Source organism: Epinephelus fuscoguttatus, linkage group LG9 (assembly GCF_011397635.1).
Source record: "Epinephelus fuscoguttatus linkage group LG9, E.fuscoguttatus.final_Chr_v1".
Taxonomy (NCBI): domain Eukaryota; kingdom Metazoa; phylum Chordata; class Actinopteri; order Perciformes; family Serranidae; genus Epinephelus; species Epinephelus fuscoguttatus.
Genome location: NC_064760.1, coordinates 23,393,981 through 23,420,069, shown reverse-complemented (window position 1 = coordinate 23,420,069; position 26,089 = coordinate 23,393,981). Strand labels below are relative to the sequence as shown.

Genomic DNA, 26,089 nt, shown 5'->3' with positions numbered 1-26,089 from the left:
TTTTTACGCCGTCACTGTTTGCTAGTCTCGCTCACCAGACCTTTCTCAAGAAAAGAAAGGTCTGGCTGGGCCAACTCTCACTTTGAGATTGGAGGAAAAAACGCCCCGGCTGCTCGTATTTCTTTTAACCAATCACAATCGTTCTGAGCGGTGCCACAGCAACGGTGCGCTTGCAAAAATATTGCCTGGGGGAAACAGGTTTTGGTGTAACACGCCCACAAAAAGTTCGCCTACAGGACACAAACCATGGCAGAAAAATGGCTGTTTGCTGACTTCTCACTCCTCTTAACCGGCCAGCAGGGGGTGCAGGTTTTCAGAAAATCGGCTTGGCTTAAAAAAAAAAAAAAAAAAAAAAAAATGAGCCTTACTTAGTTTGTTGCAGGACACATTTGGCCTTTGTTGTGGCTCAAAAACTGATCCATAGAAAAGTTTTGAACCAGAGCAGCTGCAGATTAATTTCATACCCAATATTTTATGATCCACTTAGGCACAATACATGATGAATAAATCCGTTGTTTTGTTATTGTTGATGCTACCCTAAGAGAGCCAGCCATCTTGCAGAGATCTGCACTTAACTAAGTGCACTTTTCTAGTGTTTTTTAGGGTGATGACGTTTTATTATATGATGACAGATATTTGAAGCTTCATTCAAAAACCTCAGTACAGGATTCCCACACTTTTTTAAACATCAAATGCAAGGGCGTTTTCATTAAGACTTTCTATGTCTAATTCCCTCAAATTCAAGGATCCAACATGGCAAAGTTTGAGGCACAGATCAAGGTTAATTACAACACTAAGAATTTTAATGAGAACTAGCAGGCTTTTACAGAAGCTCACAGACAGCAATACAAAAGAAAAAGAGAGGAAATGAAAGAATGTTTCTCAAATGTGCTGTGGAGGTGGTGGCAGGTAGTACCTGAAACAGTGATGTAACAGCTAGAAACACATGCAGACAGCAGAACATAGCCTCTTTACTAATGTTGGGTAAAATAAGTATCAAAAGAACTTCAGTTTACATTCTTGCACAAAATGTTCATGTCTCGTTTTTTTTTTTTTTTTTTAACTTTCAAGGCCTTGATTTATTTTCCCCCTCAAATTCACAAACTCTCAAAGATTTCAAGGGCCTGTGGGAACCCCGTCAATAAAAAAATTAACATTCAGTACAGCCCTACACAAGTCATAAAATAAAGTTCCACACTGGCCTGAAGGCTGCAGTGTTTCTCCTACTCACATTCTTTGTTCTGGTGCAGGAGAAAAGTGGAAATCAGTTCACCAGCCCAGGAGTTTTGTTTTTTCCTCTGGCCCACAGGAGTTGATCAGCCATACAGACACCGTCCCTGCAGAGCTGTCCATCCACTCCATAATTCATACTTCCTCATACCCAGCGATCAAATTCTTCAACACAGAGTACAAATCACACAGTATTCTATGACTCTGCAAGTCTCCAAAAGTTCAATCAGCATCTATGGCATCATCTGTGTAAAATAAATCAGCCAAATCAAGCTTCCAAGTGCATCTTAACACACTGGTGTGTCAAGGCAGTGCAACATTTCAGGAAATGGGTGTATTTGTCATTACATTTTTGAGTAAATTGTACTTATACTGTACCTAAAGTACTTTTGATGCAACATACTTATACTCTAACTCAAGTAGAGGGAAGAAAAATCAATACGTCTACTGTTATATTTGAATACATTACATTACATATATTTATTATTTTTTTACCAATACAAATTCTGTACCAGCCTGATCACGCATTATTTTGAAAATGCTGCAGTTGCTCTCATGACCACTTGAGGCTGGCTCCAAAAGCGAGTCCCCATAGACCCCCATGTGAAAATGCCCAACTTTACAGCAGAAGTAAACATGTTTGAAATTAGCAGTAACAAAAAACAGTTTTGCTCTCTATAGCTAATTTTCCCTGTTCCTGACAATTGCACAGGGTGGGATTTTTATATAACTCACCTGTTTAAATGTTATTATGCCTTAAAGTTATGCATAAAGAATGTGGTTGCTTCAGTTGACAAGCAGATGCTGTCCATTGACAAGTCGCTACCATGGCGAAAACATTTGTTAGGTGATCATGGCGTAACCATAGATTCACAGAGGAGTAGCCGTAGCTGTTGCTATTTTAGTGTGTTTTCACCTCATGAAAATCAATTTGGTTTTCAGTTTTGGTTGCCTAAAAAAAAAAATCTTGTTTTAATGGTTTAATGCTTGCTTTTTGCTAGCAAAGTTAGCATTAGCATTAGCACAGGTCAATGCAAGTGCTAACCAAGCTAGTAGCTAGGGTTTGATCACTTGTAGCTCCAAAAATCCAAGATGGCAACAATCAAAATTCCAAACTTGAGGCACCATGAATCAGTGACATCAGGCTGGCTATTGCAGTTATTTTTACTCTAAGATAGTAGCATGGGGAAACAGCTAGCTTGGTTCTAACACCTTTAAAACTTTATTATTTTGTGCTCCTTTGTTTAATTTGTACCAAAACCAACATTTAAAAAGGACAAGTTGAGGTTTATGGTGGAGTTAGTCCACCATAAACCTGATGTATTTCTAATGTATTTTTGTTCAAAATTTTTGTGAAGTTGATAAACTATACATTTTTAGAATTGTTAGAACATGAGAAATATGAAAACTAATATTTCCATTTTTTTCAAACTGTCTATGTTGGCCATTTTGAATTTTAAAATGTAAAAAAAAAAAAAAGTTCAAAACACCCTTTTTTAAAATGTCAGGTTGCAAGCTCTGCAGGTACTTTAGGTAGCTAAACATACATTTTATTCATTCAGATTTTCACATAAAGGACAAACTCACTTGGATATGAAACAGCTGAATCTGGTGGTGGAAGGTCAAAGGTCAATTTCACTGCGACATCATAGTGCTCTGCAAAAAGACTTTTCTGGCCATTACTCAGCACCAAAGATACTGTATATATGTGTATTATTATATATGTATTTATCCACTGTCTTTGTCAGCACCATAACTGTGCTGATTGGATAGATCTTCTGTGTGTGTAGCAGCCATGTTTTCACAAACATGGATGCAAACTGTGTGTGTTATGTGTTCATTAGTAAGCTTTAGAGGAGCCGAGGCAGATTTTGTTTCCTTCGGACAGAGCCAGGCCAGCTATTCCTCCTGCCTCCAGTCTGGATGATAAATTAAGCTGCTTAGCTTCTGGCTCTACTTTTATATTAAGCTATACAAACATGAAAATGGTTGGAAAATTAATTTGTCAAAAAACTAGCAGCAAAAAAGCATATTTTCCAAAATGTCAGACTCTTCCTTTAAGCACATGTATTTTGAATGATACATTTACATAAAATGGTTGTTCAAACTCATGCACAATATAAAATGTGATTCAGACTGGGAATTCATACTAAACAGTTTGTCTAATTTCTGTGTGCACACAACAAAAGCTCCAGCATTTATACAGTAGGCTCCACAGTTTGTTGCCTGTATTATATTTGAATTTATTAGACTTTCTTGTTTGTTGTATCAGAGCCAAAGCCTTTTGGCAGCATTTCCTGTTCAAAGTCCTTTGGGAGGACCGAGTAACCTTTGCGCTTTATCAAATGATTATTTTCCCATTAACTGCAGTCAGTCACAACAATGCTGAAAACCGTATAATAAGAAGCTTTTTAATCAAGCACGTCGGTGGGATGGTTTGTGTTTGCTCGTTCTTGTAGAAGCAGAATTGATTGAAAAGCTGTAAGATGGCATTTAGCTTCACTGGAAATCATTTGAATTACCAGGAAAAAGGTCACGCCACAAAAATAGTCTTTATTGACAGGTAAAATCAATTATATTAAGGCAACAGCAATACTGAGACTGGCAGGCAGACTGGGGAATGAGTGAGTGCATAATTTGGTTTTGCTTGCTGGTTTATGTGAACTTCTGTGTCAAACAAATGCATACAGATAAGTAAAGCGAAGAGGAAATTAAAATGAAGGATTTCAGAAATGATTGGCACTGTCTTTGGTTGAATCGCTGGGCTTCACATCCTCTGATTTGGAGCTCTGTTGAAACAAACATGCAGAATGTAAACACAAGGTTTGCTGGGTAAAAATGAAAAACACATCCACTGGAAGACTGTGTTGCTGAGATATTTTATACTTTAACACTGATTGGAATAATCTAGATAAAACTAATGTTGGTGATAAACCTGCAGTACTGACCCTATTAAAGGACAAGTTCAAAATTTGCACCCTTGCCAAGAGTAAGATGAAAAGATCGCTACCACTCTCATGTCTGTATTGTATGATAAACATGAAGCCAGCCAGCAGCCAGATAGCTTAGCTTAGCATAGACACCCAAAGCATAGCATTTTTTATTACCGACAGAGCCGGGCTAACTGACATGCTAAGCTAACCATCCTCTGGCTGTAGCTTCTTATTTATCATATATACATTGTCGCAGTATCAAGCTTCTCTTCTCAGCCTTGGCAAGAAAGCGCAACCAATTAATTCCTAAACCTTAGATCTGATTCTTTAATATCTACCCCATAATTCTCCATGGTACTCCCTTAAACCTGTTGGTCTCACCTTGGACTTGAAGAGGAGGTTAATGACGCCCTTTGAGCGTCTGTCCGCTGTTCGGTCAGAGGTCATGCAGACAGACATGCTCTTACTGTCCCTCCTGGCTCTGACGGAGTCCACCTCCTCCATGCCCCCCACCACGGCCAAGGACAGACCTGCGCGCAGAAACTGTGTGAGAATTGATAACCAGCTGCCTCCTCCTGCAGCCAGGCGATTTAAAGTGACTAATTGTGCTTTTGCAGCTGTTCCACTGATGAACTGTGTGCTCTGGCAACACCGGTGGCACTGTGTGTATGTTCAGTGAAGCTCTACAGCTTGTAGTCAGTGTTGCTAAACAGAGGTGGTGTATTAAAACCACAGTCAGTGCTGGCTCAGCTGGCCTGGTCCAACAAGGCAGAATGCCAGAGAAACATTAGTGATTTGTGGTCTGATCGCTGTTTTGAGGTGCAAGGTTATGTAACTAAAACAGCGAGATATAACTTGGATGAAACTGCTGCCCAGTTCCGAACAAAATTACAACCGACATGACTGATTTAGTAATTTGCCACCTCACACCAGACTTTGTGTTAGGTCAGGCTATTACTGCAACATTCCCCAGCTTGCCTATTTCTATTAAAACTATTATAAAATTAGTTATATTTCTGCCATGGGCTTTTTTTCTTCAGTCAGGAAAATATGCAGTACTTCCAGCCAGGCATAACTTCTTATTTTGACTTTGTACGCCCTGGCTTTATAGGTGTAACTTGATTACAGTACACAACTTTGTATACATCACCTGTGATGGCGGGCAGGGATCTTGAGTTGGCATTTGTCAGCGACACATTTTCTTCTGTCGGCTCAGACAAGTTGGTGTCACTGCGGAACTCCTGCTTCTTGGACAGCTAGAGGGAGACAGAGATCACACAAAACTTTATAACATTTCCACAGACACTCAGCTCCATTAAACACCCCTTAACCTGCTCTTTTCCTTTCTTTAGTTCTCTCTGCTTTTCCTTATATTTTCTCCTCTTTCATCCCACATTCTTCCTCCCACTGAAGCTCAATCTCACCCGTTTGCAGTCCAGGGTACTCGTCCTCTCTCTTTCCTCCGTGATGAAGATCATGCTGCTCCTCTTCTTCTTCTTCTTACTCTTCCTCAGTTTGACCTCTGCATCGCCCACTGTCACCACCCCCTCCACTGTACTTGAACTCACGCTGCCGCTGGAGCGTGGCAGGGTGGAGTTCCAGGAGGTGGGCGACTCAGGGGGAAATTCTCTGGGAAGGGGCAGGAAAAGTGTGAGGAATTAAAAGTGTGGCATCAGTATTTTTTTTTTAACCTGGACCCTATTTTCCCATGTTTTTGTGTCTAAGTGACTAATAACAACACTTTTTGAAACTGGTTCAGTTCAGAAGGCTGCAGCTGGTGGCTTTGAAATACATCGCAATGTAATCACTCTACTATAAGTGCTTGTTTTTGCCAATGACAGGCTCAGATTATTGTTATAAGGATCTTCAAACATTATGGAAAGGATCCCTACAGATGTAGACCTTTTTGCTCAAGTTTAAAACCCTTTATGCTTCACTAGAAACAGCCCTGAATTCCCTATTCCCAAACCCACCAAACTCCGTTTAAAGAAACAGTAATTTAATCATTGTAAAACACACTTTATTCAAACTCAACAAAAACAAAACAAAACTCAAATAAGTTGTCTTGGTTTGTCTTTCCACTTTTCCAATAAGCACTTACTCTGGTTAGGTCAAAATGAGCCCTTAATTCACCTAGTTTTAAATGAGAATATGCTGGCTCTATACACGCTAAAATTGTTGTTTATTAAAATGGAGTCTGGTTGGTTTGGTGAAGATAACTTTGGGGCTGTTTCTGGTGAAATAAAAATAATCAGACTCTTTAACAAAAAGGTATATCTCTGTGGGAATCCTTTCTATAATGTCAGACACTTAAAATAACAATCTCAGCTTGTCAGAGGCAAAAACAAGCACTTTTAATGGACATATAGTGATGGTGCATAATTGCCTTGAATGATTATAGTGCAGCCTATTATGCAGCTGCGGACTGCAGTGGTTTTGTGAAATAGGACCAGTTTTTAAAGCTGTTGTTGCCATTCGTCACTTAGACACACAACACAGGAAAATGGGGTCAAGGTTGACATATACATAAGTTTCCCTTTAAAGGGGTTAAATTGTAAATTTTTCATATTGATGTTGTTCTGGAGTGAATTTTTCATAAAGAACACATCTAATACTCTGAGGTCACTAGATAAATTCATCTGCCAACACATATGTGCATGTGTGCTACCTGTCTGCTTGGGCCTTGGTTGGAGTCCCACATTCAGATCCCTGCAGTGAGGAGATAGAGATGATGGACTGACGAATGGAGCGCAGCATTGAGCGAGGACGAGTGGACTTCCTCTCATCCATGTCCGGCTGGAAATAGAGAGCGGTTATGTCGATAAGTTTTAAATGAAGTCAGTCAGTGGGACCCATAGGTGTTCATTTGAGGTTGCTCAGGGAAGCTGAATAGGTCCTGAATAAATTTAACAGATCATTTTGAGATATATGCCTAATCTTGTTCTTTCTGAGAAGAGTTCCTTTGCTTTCATTTTTTCTTTACCTCATTTAGACTATAAGCAAAACAGGATCTTGTTTTGTGAATGAATATATCCTCTGCAGCAGACAGTTATAGGAGAGGCTGAATGTGTGCAATAATAAAAATATAAGGTCCCATCCATCCTGCCCTGTTGGCTGCTTTACTGCCATGTGTGCACAGTTTAAATGTTGTGGTTTTAATGGTTTAAAAGTGTCTTGCCCTCTCGTCACACCGCCCACTTGGTTTCACATCGCAGGTATCCCAGTATGCTTTGTGCAGCGAATCAGTAGCTGCCAATACACATTGAATGGGAGTGAATTTCTGGTAACATAAAATGGAGCTGCACGGTCAGAGAGCCGGGGTTAAGAGCAGGTGGGCGGGGCGGGCAGATCTGTGCATAGCACCGTAACAAAAACACCAACACCTCACTGACAGTGTAATAATAACACACAAGTTTCACTCTCAGTGGTTTCTAGTAAAATAAGTAAAATCATTACTTTTTCTATGATTTCAACATGGATTTGTTGTTCACAATGTAGTATTATCGAGGAAGATAATAGCATGCGTCCCCTGGACACATCGTTAGAGAGTTTAAAGCATCCTTTCAGCGACGCAGGAGGCATACAGAGCAACATCACTGGAGAGTTGAACAGCATTATATCCAGATAGAAAGACGAAGCTGTTCTGATCGTACTGTTCATAGATTGTGATGGTGAAACAAAGCAGAAGTACATCATACGAAAATGCAAGAAAAGTAAAAGCAAGTGAAGTTCCTCTTATAAACAGCACATCACTCCTGCTCATCATTAGTTTAATCTCTCCTGAAGGGTAGAGCCAATTTACAAGTTAATGATCATATTTAGCCCCAGTCACAACCGTGTTCTGGTTGTAGAGAAATTTAAAGGTACAAATCCCATATCAACACTCGACTCAGAGGCGCTTGTGAGTACTTTGATCTTTAAAATCCGCCTGGGTCAGCTCATTTGCAGCTTAATTAGCGCAGCAGTAACTGTGTCCAGCCTTGCAGAAAAGAACGTACACTGAAACACCATGTTTTAGTTAAAAGTTTCTCCCTACTTTTTGTCTCTCCTCCTTTTCCCATCCTTTTTTATACCAGTCCTTACCAGCTCTCTCACTCCGTACTCCTTCTCCACTTTCTTCTTCAGCTGTTTGAAACACTCCTCCATGCGCTCGTGGAAAGGACGCAGGTCATCTGTCACTCTCTTCCCGTGGAGAGAGATCCCTCCACCCAGTAATGGGATCTATAAATACAAATATTACGGTGTCACATAAAAGCAGCCCAACTATATGTGGTGTGTGTTCAAGAGTGTGTGTTTGAGTGTTTAGTACCTGCCATGCGATGAGGTCTTTGAGGCGCACCAGTTTATCTCTGTCCTCTGGGTGCTGCAGAGTGTACTCTTCGGTAAAGAACGCCTGATAACGGGGAAGTATTAAAAACTCATTTAAGGAATCATGATGATATGTTTCACCTGCTGAGGCAGTTTGTAAATTAATAACTGACTTTGCCTCCCACATGGGCACCGGATTTCTGAGGATATCATAACACTGAATGCTGTTTGAGGATGATAATGATATTTCTAGTTATGAATACACCATACTTTAATAATATCCCTGCATTTAATGTAATTTGTAATTTTAATGTAATTCAGCCTCAGAATGTGATATTGATTGTTTTTGTCTCGTGGCTCAGAAAGTCTTCATATCAAAATTAAAAACAGTACTGAGATGGTGAATCTTTGTTAAACACACTGTTACAATGAATCAGTGCTCAGTTAGATAATTAAAAGGAAGGATAAGATGAGAAAAACAAGCCAAAATCAATGTAAAATTGTGATAGATGTCATAAACAGAATGGATTTTTAACTTCACTGTTCTCATCATATTAAAAAAAACAAACAAAAAATTTGTTTGACCCCGGTCATTAGCTGCGGAGGCCAAGCACAGCCTTGCTTGCAGTTATTTTTTTCAAAGCCATTATCTCGAGATCACAGGTTAATTATTTCCTTATCCTGAGATAATAAATCTCATTTTCTCATCATAATTGGTTAATTTATATCAATTCTCAAGAAAACATAATGAGACAATTCATCACTAGAAACATGACTTGTTTTCTTGAGATCACGTGATAATTATGGAGAACTCAAACATGAGTGTCTGGTTCATGCAATCACACCTGATTTCCACCTCAAAGATCACTGCTCATGACCGAAAGACACAATCAAATTTTGGCCTGTGTTAGACCTTGATTTCAGTGCAGTCTGATGCATTGATCAGTATTGGGTAGCTACTTCTTGATCTGTCATTCCTAAATAAGTTGCTACAGCTACACTACGCTATCAATGCACACTAGCACGGCACTCCTGACCGCTCTTATATGGTATCAGGCAGACGGTAGATGGCAGTCCACAGCTTCTGGACGGCACGGAAAAACAAACAGAAACTCACGAGGATATGTTGCGATGGTGATGCTGTTTACAAAGAATGGAATAAAATACATTACATCAAATTATTTTGTGTCTATTATTTTGAGGAATTATTCTAGTATGGTCCAGTAATTGTCCAGATATTCCATGGTTTTTCTTGTGTGAGGGAGCTACTTAACATCCGGTTGTAAATTCTGTTGTGGATGGTAAGAAGTTAAAATATTTGAACTCTGACCGCCAATGCCGTACACTGTTACTGCTGTTGGAATTCTCTGCCGGCCTCACCTAATTTTACCATCCATCTCTCTTCCACCATAACTATATCCACGCTGTCATCTACTGTCTTACTGATTCTATGTAAACGCAGCATGATCTCTGATAAACACACCACAATACAATTAGAGGAAGAAACCTCTGGCTTTCTCCTGATAATGGATTGATATTTCATATTCTCTAGAAAATAATTAACTTGTGATCTTCAGATAATGGCATTAAAAAAATTGCAATCTTGGCCATTTTCACCTTCCGTAATTAACTGACCTGTAACAGTGTATTTGCAAGGGGCTGTAAATTAGGGGGGATTCTCAGTTTAATTCTTTACAGTTTACCTTTTCATACTTGGCAAAGCCACCCATGACAGCTGGGTCCACGATGCCATTGAGCAGCATGGAGAGGGGGTTGATGGGAAGAGTCCAGTCAGCCTGGTATTGGTTAATCATGGTCAGAATCTTCTCATTGGTTGACTCCATGGTCTCTATGGCGTTCTCCAGTGGAGACAAGGTAGTCTGGGCAGAGAAGCCACAGAGGGAAGGAAGAGGAAGACATGAAAAAATGATGGAAGAAGGAAAGGGACAGATTAAGTCAGGGAGGGAGGTTTTCAGGGTGGATATGGGAGATGTAGAAACACCCCTAACAGACTTACATGTTTCATGTCAGTAGCCTCAAACCAGCGCAGGATCCCTGGCAGCTTGTACACAGTGGTGAAGGTTGTGCGCTCAATCCACATGGACTTAAAACAGGAAGGAAAAGGAGAAGAAAAGAAGAAAGCAATTAGATGAGCCACTTTCACTGGCCATTTTTCTACTTCCTTTCTTCATCACTACATAATCTGATATCTAATTTTACAGTATAGTAATACCTGAATCTAATGTTGCATCTTAAGTACAACATCATCTAAAGTCTTATCATATAATTACACCTCACTCTGCTGTTGAGTAAAAGCCTATTATTTTATAGAACAGAAACTCATCTGTGCAGACTGATAACAATGCAACTACACAATAGCTTCTGAAATACTTCCATAGTCCCAGTGGTCATAAATCTTTTTATTGAAAACAAAAACACTCACAGCAAACTCATTGTTTGGGTCCACAGGTCCTTTCCTCACAGGTCTGGAATAGTGAAAACGCTGCACGTAGTTGGACTTGTAGAAGCTGCACATAGAGTAAGATTAGGGAGACAGAGCGTAACGTAAAAGGAAATAAAATAAATAAGTTACAAAGAGGAAAATCTGACATTATCAGAACTGTCTATTCTCTTTCAAACATTCACATTTTCTTTATGTAAATCCGAAGGGTTAAACGTGCTGTTTCACTGACTTGATAATCTGGTCGGGGACAGGTTTGTTCTTCAGGCGCGGAGGAATCTCGAGGACCGGCTGCACTGTGAAGCACTGGATATCTGGTTCACATCACTTAGGAATAAAAACATCACAACATGATGGAGAGTCTCTAAATCCCCGTCAGAATGTACCAACCGAGAGCTGAGGGATGTGTCAGACCTCCAGCAGCTAAGGTTTAATATACAGAGGAACAGCAAAAGGTGTAAGAAACAAAACAAACAAAAAAAGTAATTTAGATCCAGATGAAAACCGACTAGATGAATTGCTCAAATACACTTAGATGTCTGGGTATGTTTTATAGAGTCTGGGTAAAAGTTACCCTTTGAAAAATACAGACTTCTTCTGCAACCCGAATACTTGTAATCCCAAAACAACTGCCTATATATGATCATGCATTGCTACATGCATGTACATTTCCTGCTTTCTATGCACATCTATTTGTGACTGTGTGTGTTGTTGTGCGTTTTGCTGACAGAAGGATACACTGCAGTGGGGAGTTCTTGATGTCATCTCCCGGCATTGTGGTGATGTTGAGGCGGACGGCGCTGGGGAACTGGCTCATCAGCTGGTTCTGAAAGTCCTCTCTTCGTTCATACTCCTTGCCACGGTGGATGAACACCTTGTTCTGAAGCCATTGGAAATGCACTGGTGTTATTAAGCTTTTATTTCCTCTGTGATCAATGTTCTCTTTGTATTTTGATTTCCCTCAACAGGACACTGTATACAGAGTGGGTAGACAGACACTGCATATATTTCTCACTGCCCTGGCCCCCTAAAAACTGAGTCTTCTCCATACTCCTTACCACAGCAGATAAATGCATCTAATGAATATAGGAGCTATAAACAGTGGAATATATTATTTCTGCACTTTGCTGAAATCCACAGATCCACAACATTCCCACAAGGTACTTATGTCCCATTCTGTTAACAGTCTTGCTGGTGTGTTTAGAAACTTGTCCACTGCTGCAATTTTAAAAAGCTTACTGTAGCTTCTATGCTGATAACGGAGGAAAACACTTTTTTGACTCCACTGTTCAAGGGAGGGAGTCGATGATAGCTTTGTATTCCTATATTTCCTAATATTTATGGTAACATTTTCTACGGCACCCACATCTATAATTCATTCTTAACATACTCATATTACAGTATAATCTACTTATATCACTGTATAATTACAGTTATGAGCATATATCCATATCTTTTTACAGTCATAATAAATAACTGACATTTTCTTTTGTGAGGATTATAGTTCATTAACATTCTCCTGATACATTAAAATCATTTTATTAATCATTAAAATCCCTGTACCGAGGTTGTGCCTTACCAAATATCACTTTTGCTGATCAAATGTTTACATTAAAGTAAAGTATACAGCTACAGGTAAAGTAGAAATTGTTTAAGGCATTATCATAGACTGTATATAAAGATGGACAACATGCTAGCTTCCCAAAGGTGAAGCCAAAATATCTTGATCGCCCCCTGGTGGCTGGCTGCAGTATAGATCATAAACCCCGCCCCCTTTATGTTAGCAGTTGGGACATGGGCCAAACTAAGAAAAATCAAAATACAATTGGTCTCTTGTCATTTTAGATAGTTCTCATCACATTGCTGTATGTTCAGGTGTTTCTTCTGGTAAGTTTGGTTTTAATTAGTTATTTGATGCTATAAAAGGGGGTTTGATTCATGATGTTGTGCTCACAATCGATGGAGCTGCTCACGATTGGTAAGACAGCGGCAACTAAATGCTGCGGAGATCGCTATCGACTCTGGCTCCAAATGACATCACCAGCACAAGATGGCAGCGGTGGTATCCCGCATGTTTTAATTTGTTCCGATATGTGTTGCAAATCTTTACATACATTCACTAAGTATTATTTAGATTTTGCGTCCACTGAGTCTTTACAGTGAGTTTTTGGTGAAACATTACATTAATGAGATATAATTTTGCTGTTAATCATCAAAAAGTCAAACTGGAGTACTCAATTGCTGTTATGACCTGTTAAACAAATACATTTTATAGTATTTTATGTTGTTCTTGCTTAGATTTAGTATTTTTTTTCCACTTTTCTCAGAGTAAACAATGACCACTTGTAGTGACTTATAAGCAGCTAGTAATGGTAATGTACTACCACTACTGCCAGGGGCGGCAGTAGCTCAGTCCATTGGGACTTGGCTTAGGATCCGGAGGGTCGTGGCTCAAGTCCCCACACAGATCAAGTATGGAGCATGGACTGGTAGCTGGTGAGGTGCCACTCTGCCTCCTGGGCACTGCCGAGGTGCCCTTGAGCAAGGTACTGAACCCTCAACTGCTCGGCGCGCCCGTCAAAGGCAGCCCCCTCGCTCTGACATCTCTCCATTTAATGCATGTATAGATCCTGTGTGTGCATGTGTGTGTATTTTGGGCTTGTGTGTATATGACAACAGAGTGAAAAAATTTAATTTCCCCCTGGGGATTAATAAAGTATATCTTCTTCATAAAAAAAAACTGTGATCCTTGCAAAAAATGTCAGATGATGACCAGCAAATAAAAAAGTATTTTGATACGTGACCTTGTTATAAAGCATTATGGATATTTATGAAGGCATAAAATTCTGATTATACAGTGCTATAAGGAGATTATGAAGTTTGTAGGCATATTTACAAAGCATTATAGACACGGGGTCATAGACAGTGTTACCATACTTATATACTGTTCATTTTTATTCCCACCAAACAGTGAGAAACACAAACCCTGAGGAACGGAGGGTAGCCCTGTCCGTAGTAGCCCACTGCAAAGTAGTCCGGCTTGGGCCTCAAGATCTTCATTATGTTTTCATAGAACTTGGCTTGTTTCTCCTGCAGACAGAGTGGGAGAGACAAAGAGAGAGGGGGAGAGACAAAGAGAGGGGGGGGAGACAAAGAGAGAGGGGGAGAGACAAAGAGAGAGGGGGAGAGTTTCAGAATTTGCACTGAGTGCAGCCATAGCAGTTTTATCAGCTTGTGCCAATGACAAAGCTACCCTCAGCAGAATGCTGGGCCTTTGAGGGTGATAGATGCAGAAAAAATAAAGTGCACGCCATCCAAGGGCAATGTCTGTCATTTATATAACCACATAAATTCAGCATTAGCGGCGAGAGCCACTGCTGCAGTCATATAAGGAGAGAAAGAGATTTTTTTTTCCATTGTTGGGAGAAGTGTAATTCTCTTTGAGGAGGGGAAAGGGAGAGCTGAATGAAGGGGAGATAGAGGAGAAGGTGGTGCTGAATTTGGGCATGGAGGGAATCACGTCTGCTGTGGTGTCAAAGCAAGAAAGAAACCAAGGAGTGATCCAGAGGGCAAAGTAAGAAGGGTCAGGAGGGGTTTGAAGGTGCTGATGACTGGCACTAAGGACTCACTCTTAGGGGTCATGTGGGAATTGTTGATGTTCAAACCAGAGTTCTTCAGAAAAAATTGATTTAAAAGGACTTGAAGTGTCAAGTAAGTATTCATTTTAAAACATGGATGAATGGTTGTGCTGAGTCGTTGGTAATATTTGAAAGTACAGATGACTAATTTAGCGTGGAAACTGCTGATTGGGAACTGTGGGCCTCATTCCCCAACTGCTCTTAAGAGGAGATTTTTCTACTTATGCAGTTTCCACAAAGATTCTATAATTCACCAATGTTTTCTTATTCAAGATTTTTTCTTTGGTAAGAATGAAATCTACACACGCTTACACACATTTTGAGTGCTGACATGTTTGTGCAAAATATTTGGTTAATATGCTTTATTCAATTCAACGTTTTCTAATATTTTCTAATACCTATTTTTATTATTTTACACTAAGCATTATGGTATTTTAAAATAAATACACTTCAATTCACGTCAGCTGTAAACTGGAACCATTCCATCCAATAACTAGTGATCTATCACACTATTTATAGGCCTATATCTGCACCCTTGGTCAATTCACACAACGGCATATTTACCGCAGCTGCAAAATGTTGCAGATTGTGCCCTGAGGAGGGAACGCATCTTCCAGGACAGTGTAGATCTATCTGCAGAGAGTGACAGGTACCTCTTGGGATGCTTTACTACATTAGTTGTACGCCCTTTTCTGGATACAATAGTCTCTAAATGAGTAATAGCATCCAAAGTATTAGGGATTACGGCTGTACCCGACTCAGAATTTTGTCAGCCGAATCAGATTTGGCTGTTCAATATGAAAATTTGACTACCTGTTCCTTTTTTCCGTATAGATTTTGAGAGTGTGAACAAGGTTTTGAGGGTGTTAAGTGTGCGAGGACATTGACATAATTTTGTTGACAAACCAAGTTAGCCTTCAAAGCAAATTTATGCTAACTGTGCTGATGATGGAGAAGAAATGTACCACCAACATTTTTTGCCGATACTATATCATATTAAGTTGATTTGAGCTGTAAATCCTTGACTTCTCAGCATGTCAGAGCATGACTAGGTAAAGCTCTCTTCCTCCAGGCAGCTGTCTCCGTCTCACTCAGACTCACCTGTGTCTGTCTGCACCCATCGCAGACATCTTCACTGAGTGGGTGGGATGACTTCAGTGTCATGATTTTACCCCGTAAAGCTGCATGAGTGAGGAGCACTGACTCTGCAGCTGCTTCTGCTTGACTTATAGATTCTCAGGTGACTCAACGGGCTCGGACTGATGATTTGAATGTTTGACTTTCTGTGGGCAGCACTTCTGTGCATCATTTTTGTGGGTTAATATATATAAACTACTGACGCTACTAAATATGACAGCTCGATTGTCGTTCACTTCCTGCAGAAGTACCTCCACTTGAGAACGACTGAATGTTTTTGTTTTTTTTGCCTTTGGAGTCCAATGCTCCACCCTCTTAAGACTTTCATTTGGACATTCTTTACTTATTTCTCTAAACTTTTTTCTTCTGTTTCTGTGTGTCCACACAGTCCTCTAGTCTTACCTTCTTTTACAGAGACTGGCGGAACGTTTACCTATGCTAATTAGGATCAACTGGCATGTGCTTTCAATTTCCGAGGACAATGGGATTCCTCGTTGTAAGACCAAAGGTGCGAACAATTCTGCAGTTCTGAATCTGATGTAAATGATTCTTAGGGAGCTTTCTCAAGAACAAATTTAAGACAAAACATAGGAAGATGGTGGTGAATGAGGTCCAGTATTTTCCAAAGTTGAAACTGTGTGCAACTCAGGACTTACTGATTGGCTGCTGGACAAATGGTACTTAGTTTTACTGTATAAAGGCCAATGACAGAACCAAACTATTTAACCAAGGGACAGGTTTTATTTTACATTACACACATATTTAAATTAACAAAGGTCGACCCAGCAGGTGCACTGGTAGTGAGCTATTTTACTGCTGCTATCAAAAGCATGAATAAATTGCCTGAAGTCTCTTCCTTTCCTTCAAACACCCTCTTATACCCAAAAACTTCTAAAACATCTATAAAGGGAATTTAAAGGAGGATGAAATACAGAAAAAAATGTGAGATCCTGATTATTGTGCAGAGGATACAACATGAAGGTTTGAGATAGTGATGTATTACCAGTCTCTTGCTGAGTAACTCGTAGTCAAAGATCTCATTTTCGTACTGTTCCGCTAGTTCCTTACACAGAGTGATGGCCTCTTCCCACATCTAAACACACACACACACACACACACACACACACACACACACACACACACACACACACACACATACACGACAGAAAGAAGTGTCCTTCATTACACCATCTGCTAATAAATCGGCAGCAGCTGTCGTGGTGGGAATTCATCTCGTGAAAATAACTGTTTGGATGTCTCTGGAGAGCGGAGGGAAATGTCTCCTTCACTGCTTCAGAGAACATAAAGCACTCATAGAGAATACAAAATGAATGTGACACCAACATACCGCACAGAGACTATGGCTGCATGATTGCATGCACCGTCTCTTACTTAAAAGATACTTAAAGTTTGATACAGGGGAGGAACATTTTCCAAAATAAACACCTGTGCATTGTATTCTGATGTAATGGGCTTTTGCTGACCCCAAAGTAAACAAATTTGCCTTGTTTTGTGATTTTTCTATTGTTTTGGAAAAGGAATTTAGATAGTTATGGAAATTTGTGAAAGTTTAAACATTTTGCTACATAATTTATAGATAATATACATATACATAATTTATGAAAAACTTTACTATAACCAATTTTAGAGCATTTATCAGCACTTTTCAAATCATCACATTACTCTATATAGGCACAGTTAAAATTACCATTTGTATATCAATTACTTGCTGTGTATTCCCTTGAATTTGTGAAGAAAACGTTGGTTTTCTTTGCAACCCTCCACAGTGAATGGTGAATGCAAAACAGGCAAACATTCTTCATGAATTGAAGTAAACTAGGATTGCAATTAACAACAGCAAAACCACATCAAAACATTACTTTACAAACTCACACAACTCCTGCAGTATAATCCAAGTCTCATTTAGGTAACCAGTCGTATGCTCAGCACTTCCCAGACACATACATTTTTGCAAAAACACTTCAGACAATAAGGAGCACACCCTGAGCATGCTTGAGCATGCAAGTCCATATAAGCTCCCTTGAGTATAATTCAAACGCACACACGTACATGAGGCTGTTTGCACTGACATGTTTTTAATTACATTGTGTTTGGACAACTGCATAAATGAGACTTGGATTATACTGCAGGAGTTGTGTGAGAGTTTGTTAAAGGATGTTTTGATAGTTTTGCTGTTGTTAAAGGTCCAATGTGTAGGATTTCGGGGCATCTATTGGCAGTAATGGTATATATAGTATGACAACTCCTACATCACAGAGGACAAGAAAGTGCTGTAAAAACTGTCCTTTATTAAAATGTAGCAGGTGCAAATTAGACTTACAAACTTAGCTGGGGTCGTGAAATGTAATAGCCAACTTACTAATGGCGCAAACCATAAACTAACACAATCGACAATAACTAGCATAAACGTGTTAAATGTGTTCTGAACAGACACACCACAGACAATAACAAAAGAATGACATTAGCGTTATGGAGCATGAACTTAACAGCAAACCCCAAACTACTTGTGTCGCTACAATATTACTACATTTTCATTAGTTCATATCACCTGAAAATAAGAATTGTTGTGTTTGTGTTAATTTAGAATGAGCTTTTTACATCTACATTAGGAGCAGGCCCGTTTCTATGGAGTTTGCCATGTTGCAGTAGCCCAGAATGGACAACTCAAACACTGGCTCTAAATAGGGCCGTTCATGTATTTGCATTTGTCGCTCTCCTAGACACATGGCACAAGTTTCAGTTCTGCAATCTCACCACTAGATGTCACTAAATCCTCAACACTAGACCTTTAAATGCAGTTTACTTCAGGTCATGTAGAATATTTGCCTTTTTTGGATTCTTCTATCACCAGAGAAAAACAGTTTTCCTCAGAAAATCCACAAACGTGGTGACTGGTTGATATAAATGGTCATTTTGCACGTGACACATTTCTTTAAGAAAGAAAAACACATTGTAGTGTAATGTACTGCTGACCTTGCCCTTGTCAAAGTAGTCAATGATAGTGTCGTAGAGTGTTTCTTTGAGCTGCCGCTGAGTCTGGGAGCCGTGGGACTCAAACTGGGGGCTGCACATCTCATCCAACCACTAGAATGGAGACATGATGGAAGAGACAGGACAGAAGCAAAAACTGAGATACAGCATTCATAATTTATTCATAAATAAAACTCAAGAAGAAAACAGGTTACAGTCAGACCAACTTTGTTTTTTACTGTCCCATTTATCATGATGTTGAAACAAGAGAGGAGAAGAACTTAAAGCGTAGAGCTCCTTTGTTGTAATAAATCAATATTAGTCACAAGCAGAGTGTGTGCAAAAACAGGCTGCACAAAGCTCATTTATTATATAAATGAGACAATGGTTAATCTTCCATTACATAAATTACACAGAAATTCATTTAGAAAGCAAACAAAAAGAACACAGTGATCTCCAAACACTGACTCATAGTGTTGGAGCTGTTCTATCTGCTTAGGAACGTGGGGAAGAGGAGGATTAGAGCATGCTGAGCGTTACAGCCCGCTCTTTCCAATAATGTGAAACGGGCTTGACAGAACTGACGCTGAAGATGAATGGAGATTATAAAAAATGTTATAGAGTTCAACTGCTTTGATGTAACGATACTAGACAGAGGGAGGAGAGAGGGGAGGAGAGCAAGGGAGTGATGCTCCCGTTCCTCTGTCCCTCTCTATGAGCCTCTAAGTGTCCCATAAAAGAGATGAAGAGACAAAAGAGGTCAAACACACTCAGACACATGCGTGTGCTGCGCTCGCACAAAAAGCTGCACGCGCACACACACACACACACACATAGACATGCACACGGAATCAATCACCATAGTGATGCAGCCACAGTGGCTGATGCTATGCCATAAACTAACCCCGAAGGTTAATCATGTGGAGGCCAGCGACGTAGCAACCATTTATCAGCTAATAAAATACAGTCTCATTCGTGCCAGACAGACAAGTGATTAGACAGAGCAAGACACTGGCTTCAGCAATAAAATGACAAAATATCTCTTTATATATATGTGTGTGCATGTGTGTGTGTGTGTGTGTGTGTGTGTGTGTGTGTGTGTGTGTGTGTGTGTGTCCTACCTTGAGCAGGCGAGAGTGGAGCAGCAGTGTGTACGCTGCCTCGGTGTAGTTTTCGCCCTCCAGGTGAAGGTCCCTCAACTTGTACAGGTACCTGGACACACGCGTGTACGGAACACACAAAGTCAAAGAGGTCAAGTTTAATTTAATATGCAACTTATGCATCACTCCACTAGATGCCACTGTTGGGCAACTTGAAGCAAATGAAGCAGCATTAATCACCAGTGTGTCACAGTCTCACTCAATCTGTCTCACACTCACACACACACCTAAAAGACAAAAGAACTCCCACACACCTGCATAATCAAAAATTTAGTGGGGACAACTCTGCAGTCCATCGACCTTCCCTAGATTGTCTTACAAGACAAAGGGAGAGACCATCTTAAATATGCTGAATGACCCAGGTGGACCAATCAGGTCACACTACAGACTGACATCACTCACTGAATAAAGTCTCCTAGAATCTGTCCCTCAGCAAGAAAAGAGAGGAAATCAGATTAGAGGAAAAAACAATTACAGAAAATATAATTAATTACATAAATTACAAAAAAGGTAAATAAGAAGTTACTGATGAAAAAATAGAGCAATATATTTAATCTTTATTTGCTTTCCCATATTTATACAATTAATTTTTTCTCCAGATCCCAACTCCTCTCTTTTCTAGGCAGATTCTAGGACAGTGCTTCCCAACTGGTGGGTCGTCATCCATAAGTGGGCCGTGGGTCCAGTCCAAACGGACCACAAGTGACTTGCAAATGTGTCGAGCTTGTAAAAAACACACTTTATTTTTGAATTTCTGGCACAGAGCTTTTATTTTGAAGCACGGCTTTCTGCTGTAAAGTGAGAGACTAACATAAAGCTACTTGACAGAGACAGCAAACTACCTCAACAATATGGCCAAATGCAAGTATGATGCTAAATGTATTAAACTGTGTGGACCTTAACTAAGAAGAAATCTGGACCCTGAGGCTGCACCAGTTGGGAACCACTGATTTCGGTTTATTTTCCAGCTCCAGCCTGATTTGATCAGATATTGCATGAATCTATAAATATCTTTTGAAACTACTTATATTTTTGATAGGAGTTTACATTACAATTCATACATCAGGGCAGGTGCAGTTTATTTTCCGCTGCTGTTCAGATTTTTTTTTGTCAAAATGTAAGAGCTTTGTACATTTTGGGAGAGATGGTGTGCACATAAGAGCAATGAATAATATGTCAGAGGAAGACTTGAGAAAAAAAAAAAAACAGAGTGGCAGTCAGTGAGGTTTGCTATAATAAAACAACATAATAGGGTCATTTATCCAACACCTCCACAAAATCTGGCCGTGAGGGTCTTAGTAATTCACTCACTTGGTCCAGAATTGAAAGAACACATTTTTCTGAAGATGAAGATACTGTAAAATATTAAGCTAGCTGTCGTTATTAGTCTGCACATTTAAGATATGATTAAAATGAATTTTGAACAAGATGTTTTCTGTGTATTTTATTGAAGGCCCACATGTGCCATGATGTGGTTAATATTTATGAATCTTTATTCCATGAGTGATGTCAGTCTGTAGTGTGACCTGACTGGCCCACATGGGTCATTAAACCTTTTAAAGATGGTCTCGCCCATCGTCTTGTAAAATAACCTTATGAAGGTCTCTGGACTGAAACATTGTTCCCAATAAAATTCTGATTATTGCAGGTGTAGAAGACAATAGACGGGAGTTCCGTGCTATGTTATAGTCTGATGGTCTTCTCCTATGCTCCTGTTTTGCTTTTGGACCTTTACATACCCTGAAATATGTACACAACATTTAAAGGTCATTTAAAAGCACTCACATGCAAACACACAAAAGTTCAGCATATGTCTATTTAACGGTCTGGCAGATGTTTTAAAGTCCAATAATGTTTTATAAGCCGGACAAGGAGGAAAATGGGAACTTAGGGCAACTAACTCGTTTACAGCTTCTTCCTTAAGTTTTCATCCTTTTCTTTTCTCCCTCTGTGTGGGGACAATATTTTGCCACATGGCCACAGGCTGCGGAGTCTTTGCTCAGGCACTGATCACAAAGCAAGAAAGCAGTGGCTTCTACAGTAGATGCCTTTAAATGAACAATCCTCTGTATGCTTGTGGAGTCTGGAAGCACTCTGAGGTCAATCGTTCAATCTGTCTGGCTAAACGCTGAAGGCTCTTGCTTTCTATTTTTTTTTAACCTCATCGTATCTCGTCCTCCCCCTCACATCTAAAGCTGTTGTTGGTAACTTTTATAGAAAACAACTTTGTGTTGTATTTGCTGAAACTGTCACTATATCCACAAAGTATTACATGAGACAGATATTCTGTGAAAAGAAAATCATGTCTCTCCGTCTGCGTGTGGTGCCTCTAATGGCTTTTACTAGAATCTACTGCAGTTGAGGAAAACAACCAGTCAGAGCTGAGGAGGCTCTAACGAAGCTGTCAATCACTGCTTGTGAACTACAGTGAACAGCCCTGTGTTCACCAAACAATACGGTACAGTTTAGTTCAGTATGCTTTTTTTTTTTTTGTTTCCACTGTGAGAAGTTGTGGATGGTACCAATGGGACTGTTCCATACTGTCCCCATTTTTGGTCATTTTTGGGCTACCTAACATACACATCTGGAACTAAAAGGTGAAGCTATGAACACTGCAGTCTGTTGATTGGTCAATAGCGGGCGGTCCCTCTTGCTCAACTCTGAGTTGTGGCTGGTTTTGAAGCTTGTGTGGCCACTGTTCACACCATGGAGAGTTTTTCATACATTAGTAAACTGTTACTATAATATGAAATGATGTTTGCTATCTCTTGCAGCAGCTGTAGTCAGAGAAAAATACTGGGCTGACTGCCAACAACTTTTAAGGTGGAACGTTAACTTGTAATGTTACTCAATCAATCAACAAACCTTAAATTTCAATGTGACAACTTTGACCATTACTTAAGTTTTTAGGTCTCTCTTGGATGACTTACTCTTTTATTAATGAGTAGATCTTCAAGCATTTAAAAATATACATTAATTTCGACCAGATTATGTGAACTGCATATATCCCTAAAAAGGCCTCACAGAGCACCGTTCCTGTGGACTCCAGCAAACACTAAACCCCTGAGCTTGCCTGAGGACTAACTGCACAAACCTGCTATTTTTAAATATCCAGTGGAGAGAGACTCTCACTGCAGCCTGTTCTATTGTGTTCTGAAAATGTCAACATACAACCCCGTTCTGTGGATGTGATCGAGGTGCAGACTGATAAAGGAGGAAATACAGTGAGTGCTGGATGGAGCAGTGAGTGAGAACAACCCCACCCACATGAAAGAGTACTGTTAGCGATGGAAACGCAGGGATCTGGGTACCATGTCTGAAGGGTTACTTTTGGTTCCAAAGGTACCACACCAAAAGAGTTTGGTGGAAACAGGGCTAAACTGTCAAACTAGCTAGTGCAGATCAAATATGAATCAATATTTTGTTACTGCAATGCCTATTTCTCACGCTCAGAAAAATATTTTACTGTACTGTTTAGCTGTTAAATGAGAAAATTTGCTCTGGCCAGTTGGTGGTGTTTTGTTTTGGCTCAATTGTTTCCAACATGACAGCCAGGTCCCAAACTTTCTCATTTTACAGCCAAACAGTACACTAAAATATGTCTCTGAAAACATTTGTGGTGATGAAAAGGCAATGCAGTAACAGACTCTGTTTGAGAGTTGACATTGACATAATTGACAGCTGCTTTAGAGAATCCTCAACTTTTTGTTCAGGTGCAGTGGACTCTCGCAAATGCCATTGGAAAAACTGTAAATCAGAACAACTTTGTATCGCAGATTATTTGTCCCGTGTACTACCAGATATACTGAGTTTCAGCAAATATGACAAAAGATTATTTTAATACAAGTTACAAGCTATAGCTTTAACCAACTCATTTTCTGGCTGGACGGTCTGTTTCATTGGTTCGGACAAGCCAGTTGCTGGTGACAGTGTGAATCAGCATTCAATCCTTCTTGCTTCCCCAAGTCAATCTGCACCTTTATCTGCTTACTGAGCCTGTTTGTTTGACTGACCTTTCACTATGTTAAGACCCTCGTCTATTTGTCACTTTCTCTCTTCATCCTTCCTCTTCTTCCTCACCTTCTCTGTCTCCATCCTTCCCTCTCTTTCCACTTCCATCTCTGAGTCTTTTCACCACTTTTCAAAAGCCAAATTAGGCAGCTTTTCATTCTCCTATACCTGGGTGTTACAAAGCCTATTATACAGGAAAATGAAGTTTGTGGTCTTTTCATTTGAGATTAATCTAATTTTGCCCTCTAATTAAAAAGTAAAATAAAGGTTACATCATAACTGAATGGGAACACTGGGCGACATGTGCTTAAATTGTTCGTGAGGAACATTGCTGGTGAACTGTAGAAAACGACAGTCTTTCACCATTTTTGATTGCGACATTCGCCCCATTCCAGACTACATCCAAATTCCAAGAAGGTTTTGAGTACAGTAAAAAGTGTTCACATAAAAACTGTGACAAAATTACTAAAGGTGCATTCACTGTCAGAAAAAGAAACTGCAAAATGCTCCAGTTTTTTGTGTGCTACAATGTAATGCAAAATTTCTAGTTTTATGTTAATAAAAAGCTCAAAAATGTCTCAAAAAACAAAAATGAAAATATTAAATGCTCAGACAACCATTGTCTACACTCACAATCTGCTGGACGTCGGAAGTTCCTTTTGTAAAGAAAGTTGAATTATTGCATAATAACTGCAAAATTGTATCCTATAAAGATTAGTATTAAGTACATATGGCAGTATACAGTGCAGGTAACATTCGAGATGAGATGATATTCAGTCGTCATGTTAGGTTAAGTATAATTTTCAGTATAAATGTAAGCAATTAAGATGCAAATTTAATATTCCATAATTCAAACGCTGGGGCTAAACATAATTAGTCTGGGGGTTTATTGCCCATGCATGGCCTGTAGTCATGTAGCTAGATCTGTGTAGGGTAACATTCTGGTTTAACCATATAACATGTGCAGTCTGTAGTGCTTTTAATGTGTATAACCATTAAACTATATTTGTTTGCGAATGTCAAAGCGAGCCGACCAAATGTTACTGTATTCTCTGCAGGATGGATGGAGGCAGCTGATCAGCCACAGAGCTAAGCTCACATTCGCATGTACAGATAACTAATTATGTCCATAAGCCACTGCCAGAAATGCACCGCGGGACCTGACGGCATCTGCATTCTTTCTCTCCTTCTCTCACTCTGTCTCTACATCCTCCTGTCTTCCTCCGTCTCTCCACCTCTCCCTCCTTCCCTTGTGCCCCATCATGCCTCTCTTTCTCTCTGCTCTCCCTCCAGTCAGACCGAGAGCTGATCCTGTGGATTCTGACATTAATTCAGCGGGAGTCATATAATCCCTTGTCAGATTATGGAGCGCCACACACACACAAGCACGGTGCACACATTCCAACACACACATGCATACATTTACAACACAGAAATGCATCACTTAAATGTATTTTGTGTCAAATTCAGCACATAAATACCTGATATACATCCCTTCGCGATTGATGTCCTTGTAAAAGTTCTGCAAAAATCAAAAGGAGAAGTCGGGTTAGTGCCACTCAACGTGTGTGTGTGTGTGTGTGTGTGTGTGTGCTTGTGTATGAGTGTGACAAAGGAGGGTTTTAAAATCATTCTGAGACGCTGCACTGGCTGTAAGTTTGCAGTTTTGTGTTAGTGTTTGTCTTAATGGCTGTATGTGTGCATTATGTTTGTCATAACTGTATACTTTGATTGCCTGTGTGTGTGTTAATGTGTGGGAGTGTGTGCATGCGCATTTGTTAGTTAAGCAGCACAAACTCCCAGTTTAATGAAGTTTAATGACATCTACAGAGAACAGAGGAGTGGAACGAACTGATGTAACCCCACCTCCCATTAAAACAGCAGACACAATAATATACACACACACACACACACACACAAGAAAAAAACAACAACAAAAAAACAAACTCATTACCGTGAGATTCACTGTGAAGCTGATGCATAATGTATGCATATTTATAACTACTGGTTTTATTTTTGCAAGGTCATACACATCATTGGTTGCATCAATGCATTTAATATTCAGTAGCCAGTTTCCTGCTGGAGGCTGTCCATCTACATGATGGTCAGATGTTTTTACTTTTAGCAGACGCCTTTGACACATCTTTTGAACATACTGCAGGAGTGAAGGGCTGCAACTAATTATCATTTTTATTATTGATAATTCTGCACATTATATTT

The 26,089-nt window shown here is 39.7% G+C and overlaps 1 protein-coding gene across 2 annotated transcripts in view; it reads right to left on the bottom strand.

Annotated features, from left to right (window-relative positions):
- Positions 1-2,673: 2,673 nt before the first annotated feature.
- The window catches only part of LOC125894236 (dedicator of cytokinesis protein 2-like), a 151,828-nt gene continuing 128,412 nt past the window's right edge, over positions 2,674-26,089 (bottom strand). For both annotated transcript variants that reach the window (XM_049585512.1, XM_049585513.1), the window contains exons 35-51: positions 25,351-25,391; positions 19,820-19,910; positions 18,702-18,812; positions 16,711-16,800; positions 13,918-14,022; positions 11,671-11,812; positions 11,165-11,246; positions 10,915-10,999; positions 10,489-10,575; positions 10,175-10,351; positions 8,473-8,556; positions 8,247-8,384; positions 6,832-6,959; positions 5,588-5,792; positions 5,314-5,419; positions 4,545-4,693; positions 2,674-4,019 (exon numbers count right to left, since the gene is read on the bottom strand). In XM_049585512.1, coding sequence (XP_049441469.1) covers positions 3,957-4,019; positions 4,545-4,693; positions 5,314-5,419; positions 5,588-5,792; positions 6,832-6,959; positions 8,247-8,384; positions 8,473-8,556; positions 10,175-10,351; positions 10,489-10,575; positions 10,915-10,999; positions 11,165-11,246; positions 11,671-11,812; positions 13,918-14,022; positions 16,711-16,800; positions 18,702-18,812; positions 19,820-19,910; positions 25,351-25,391 — 1,884 coding nt within the window. In that variant the 3' untranslated portion in view covers positions 2,674-3,956. The remainder of the gene's footprint in view (positions 4,020-4,544; positions 4,694-5,313; positions 5,420-5,587; positions 5,793-6,831; positions 6,960-8,246; positions 8,385-8,472; positions 8,557-10,174; positions 10,352-10,488; positions 10,576-10,914; positions 11,000-11,164; positions 11,247-11,670; positions 11,813-13,917; positions 14,023-16,710; positions 16,801-18,701; positions 18,813-19,819; positions 19,911-25,350; positions 25,392-26,089) is intronic.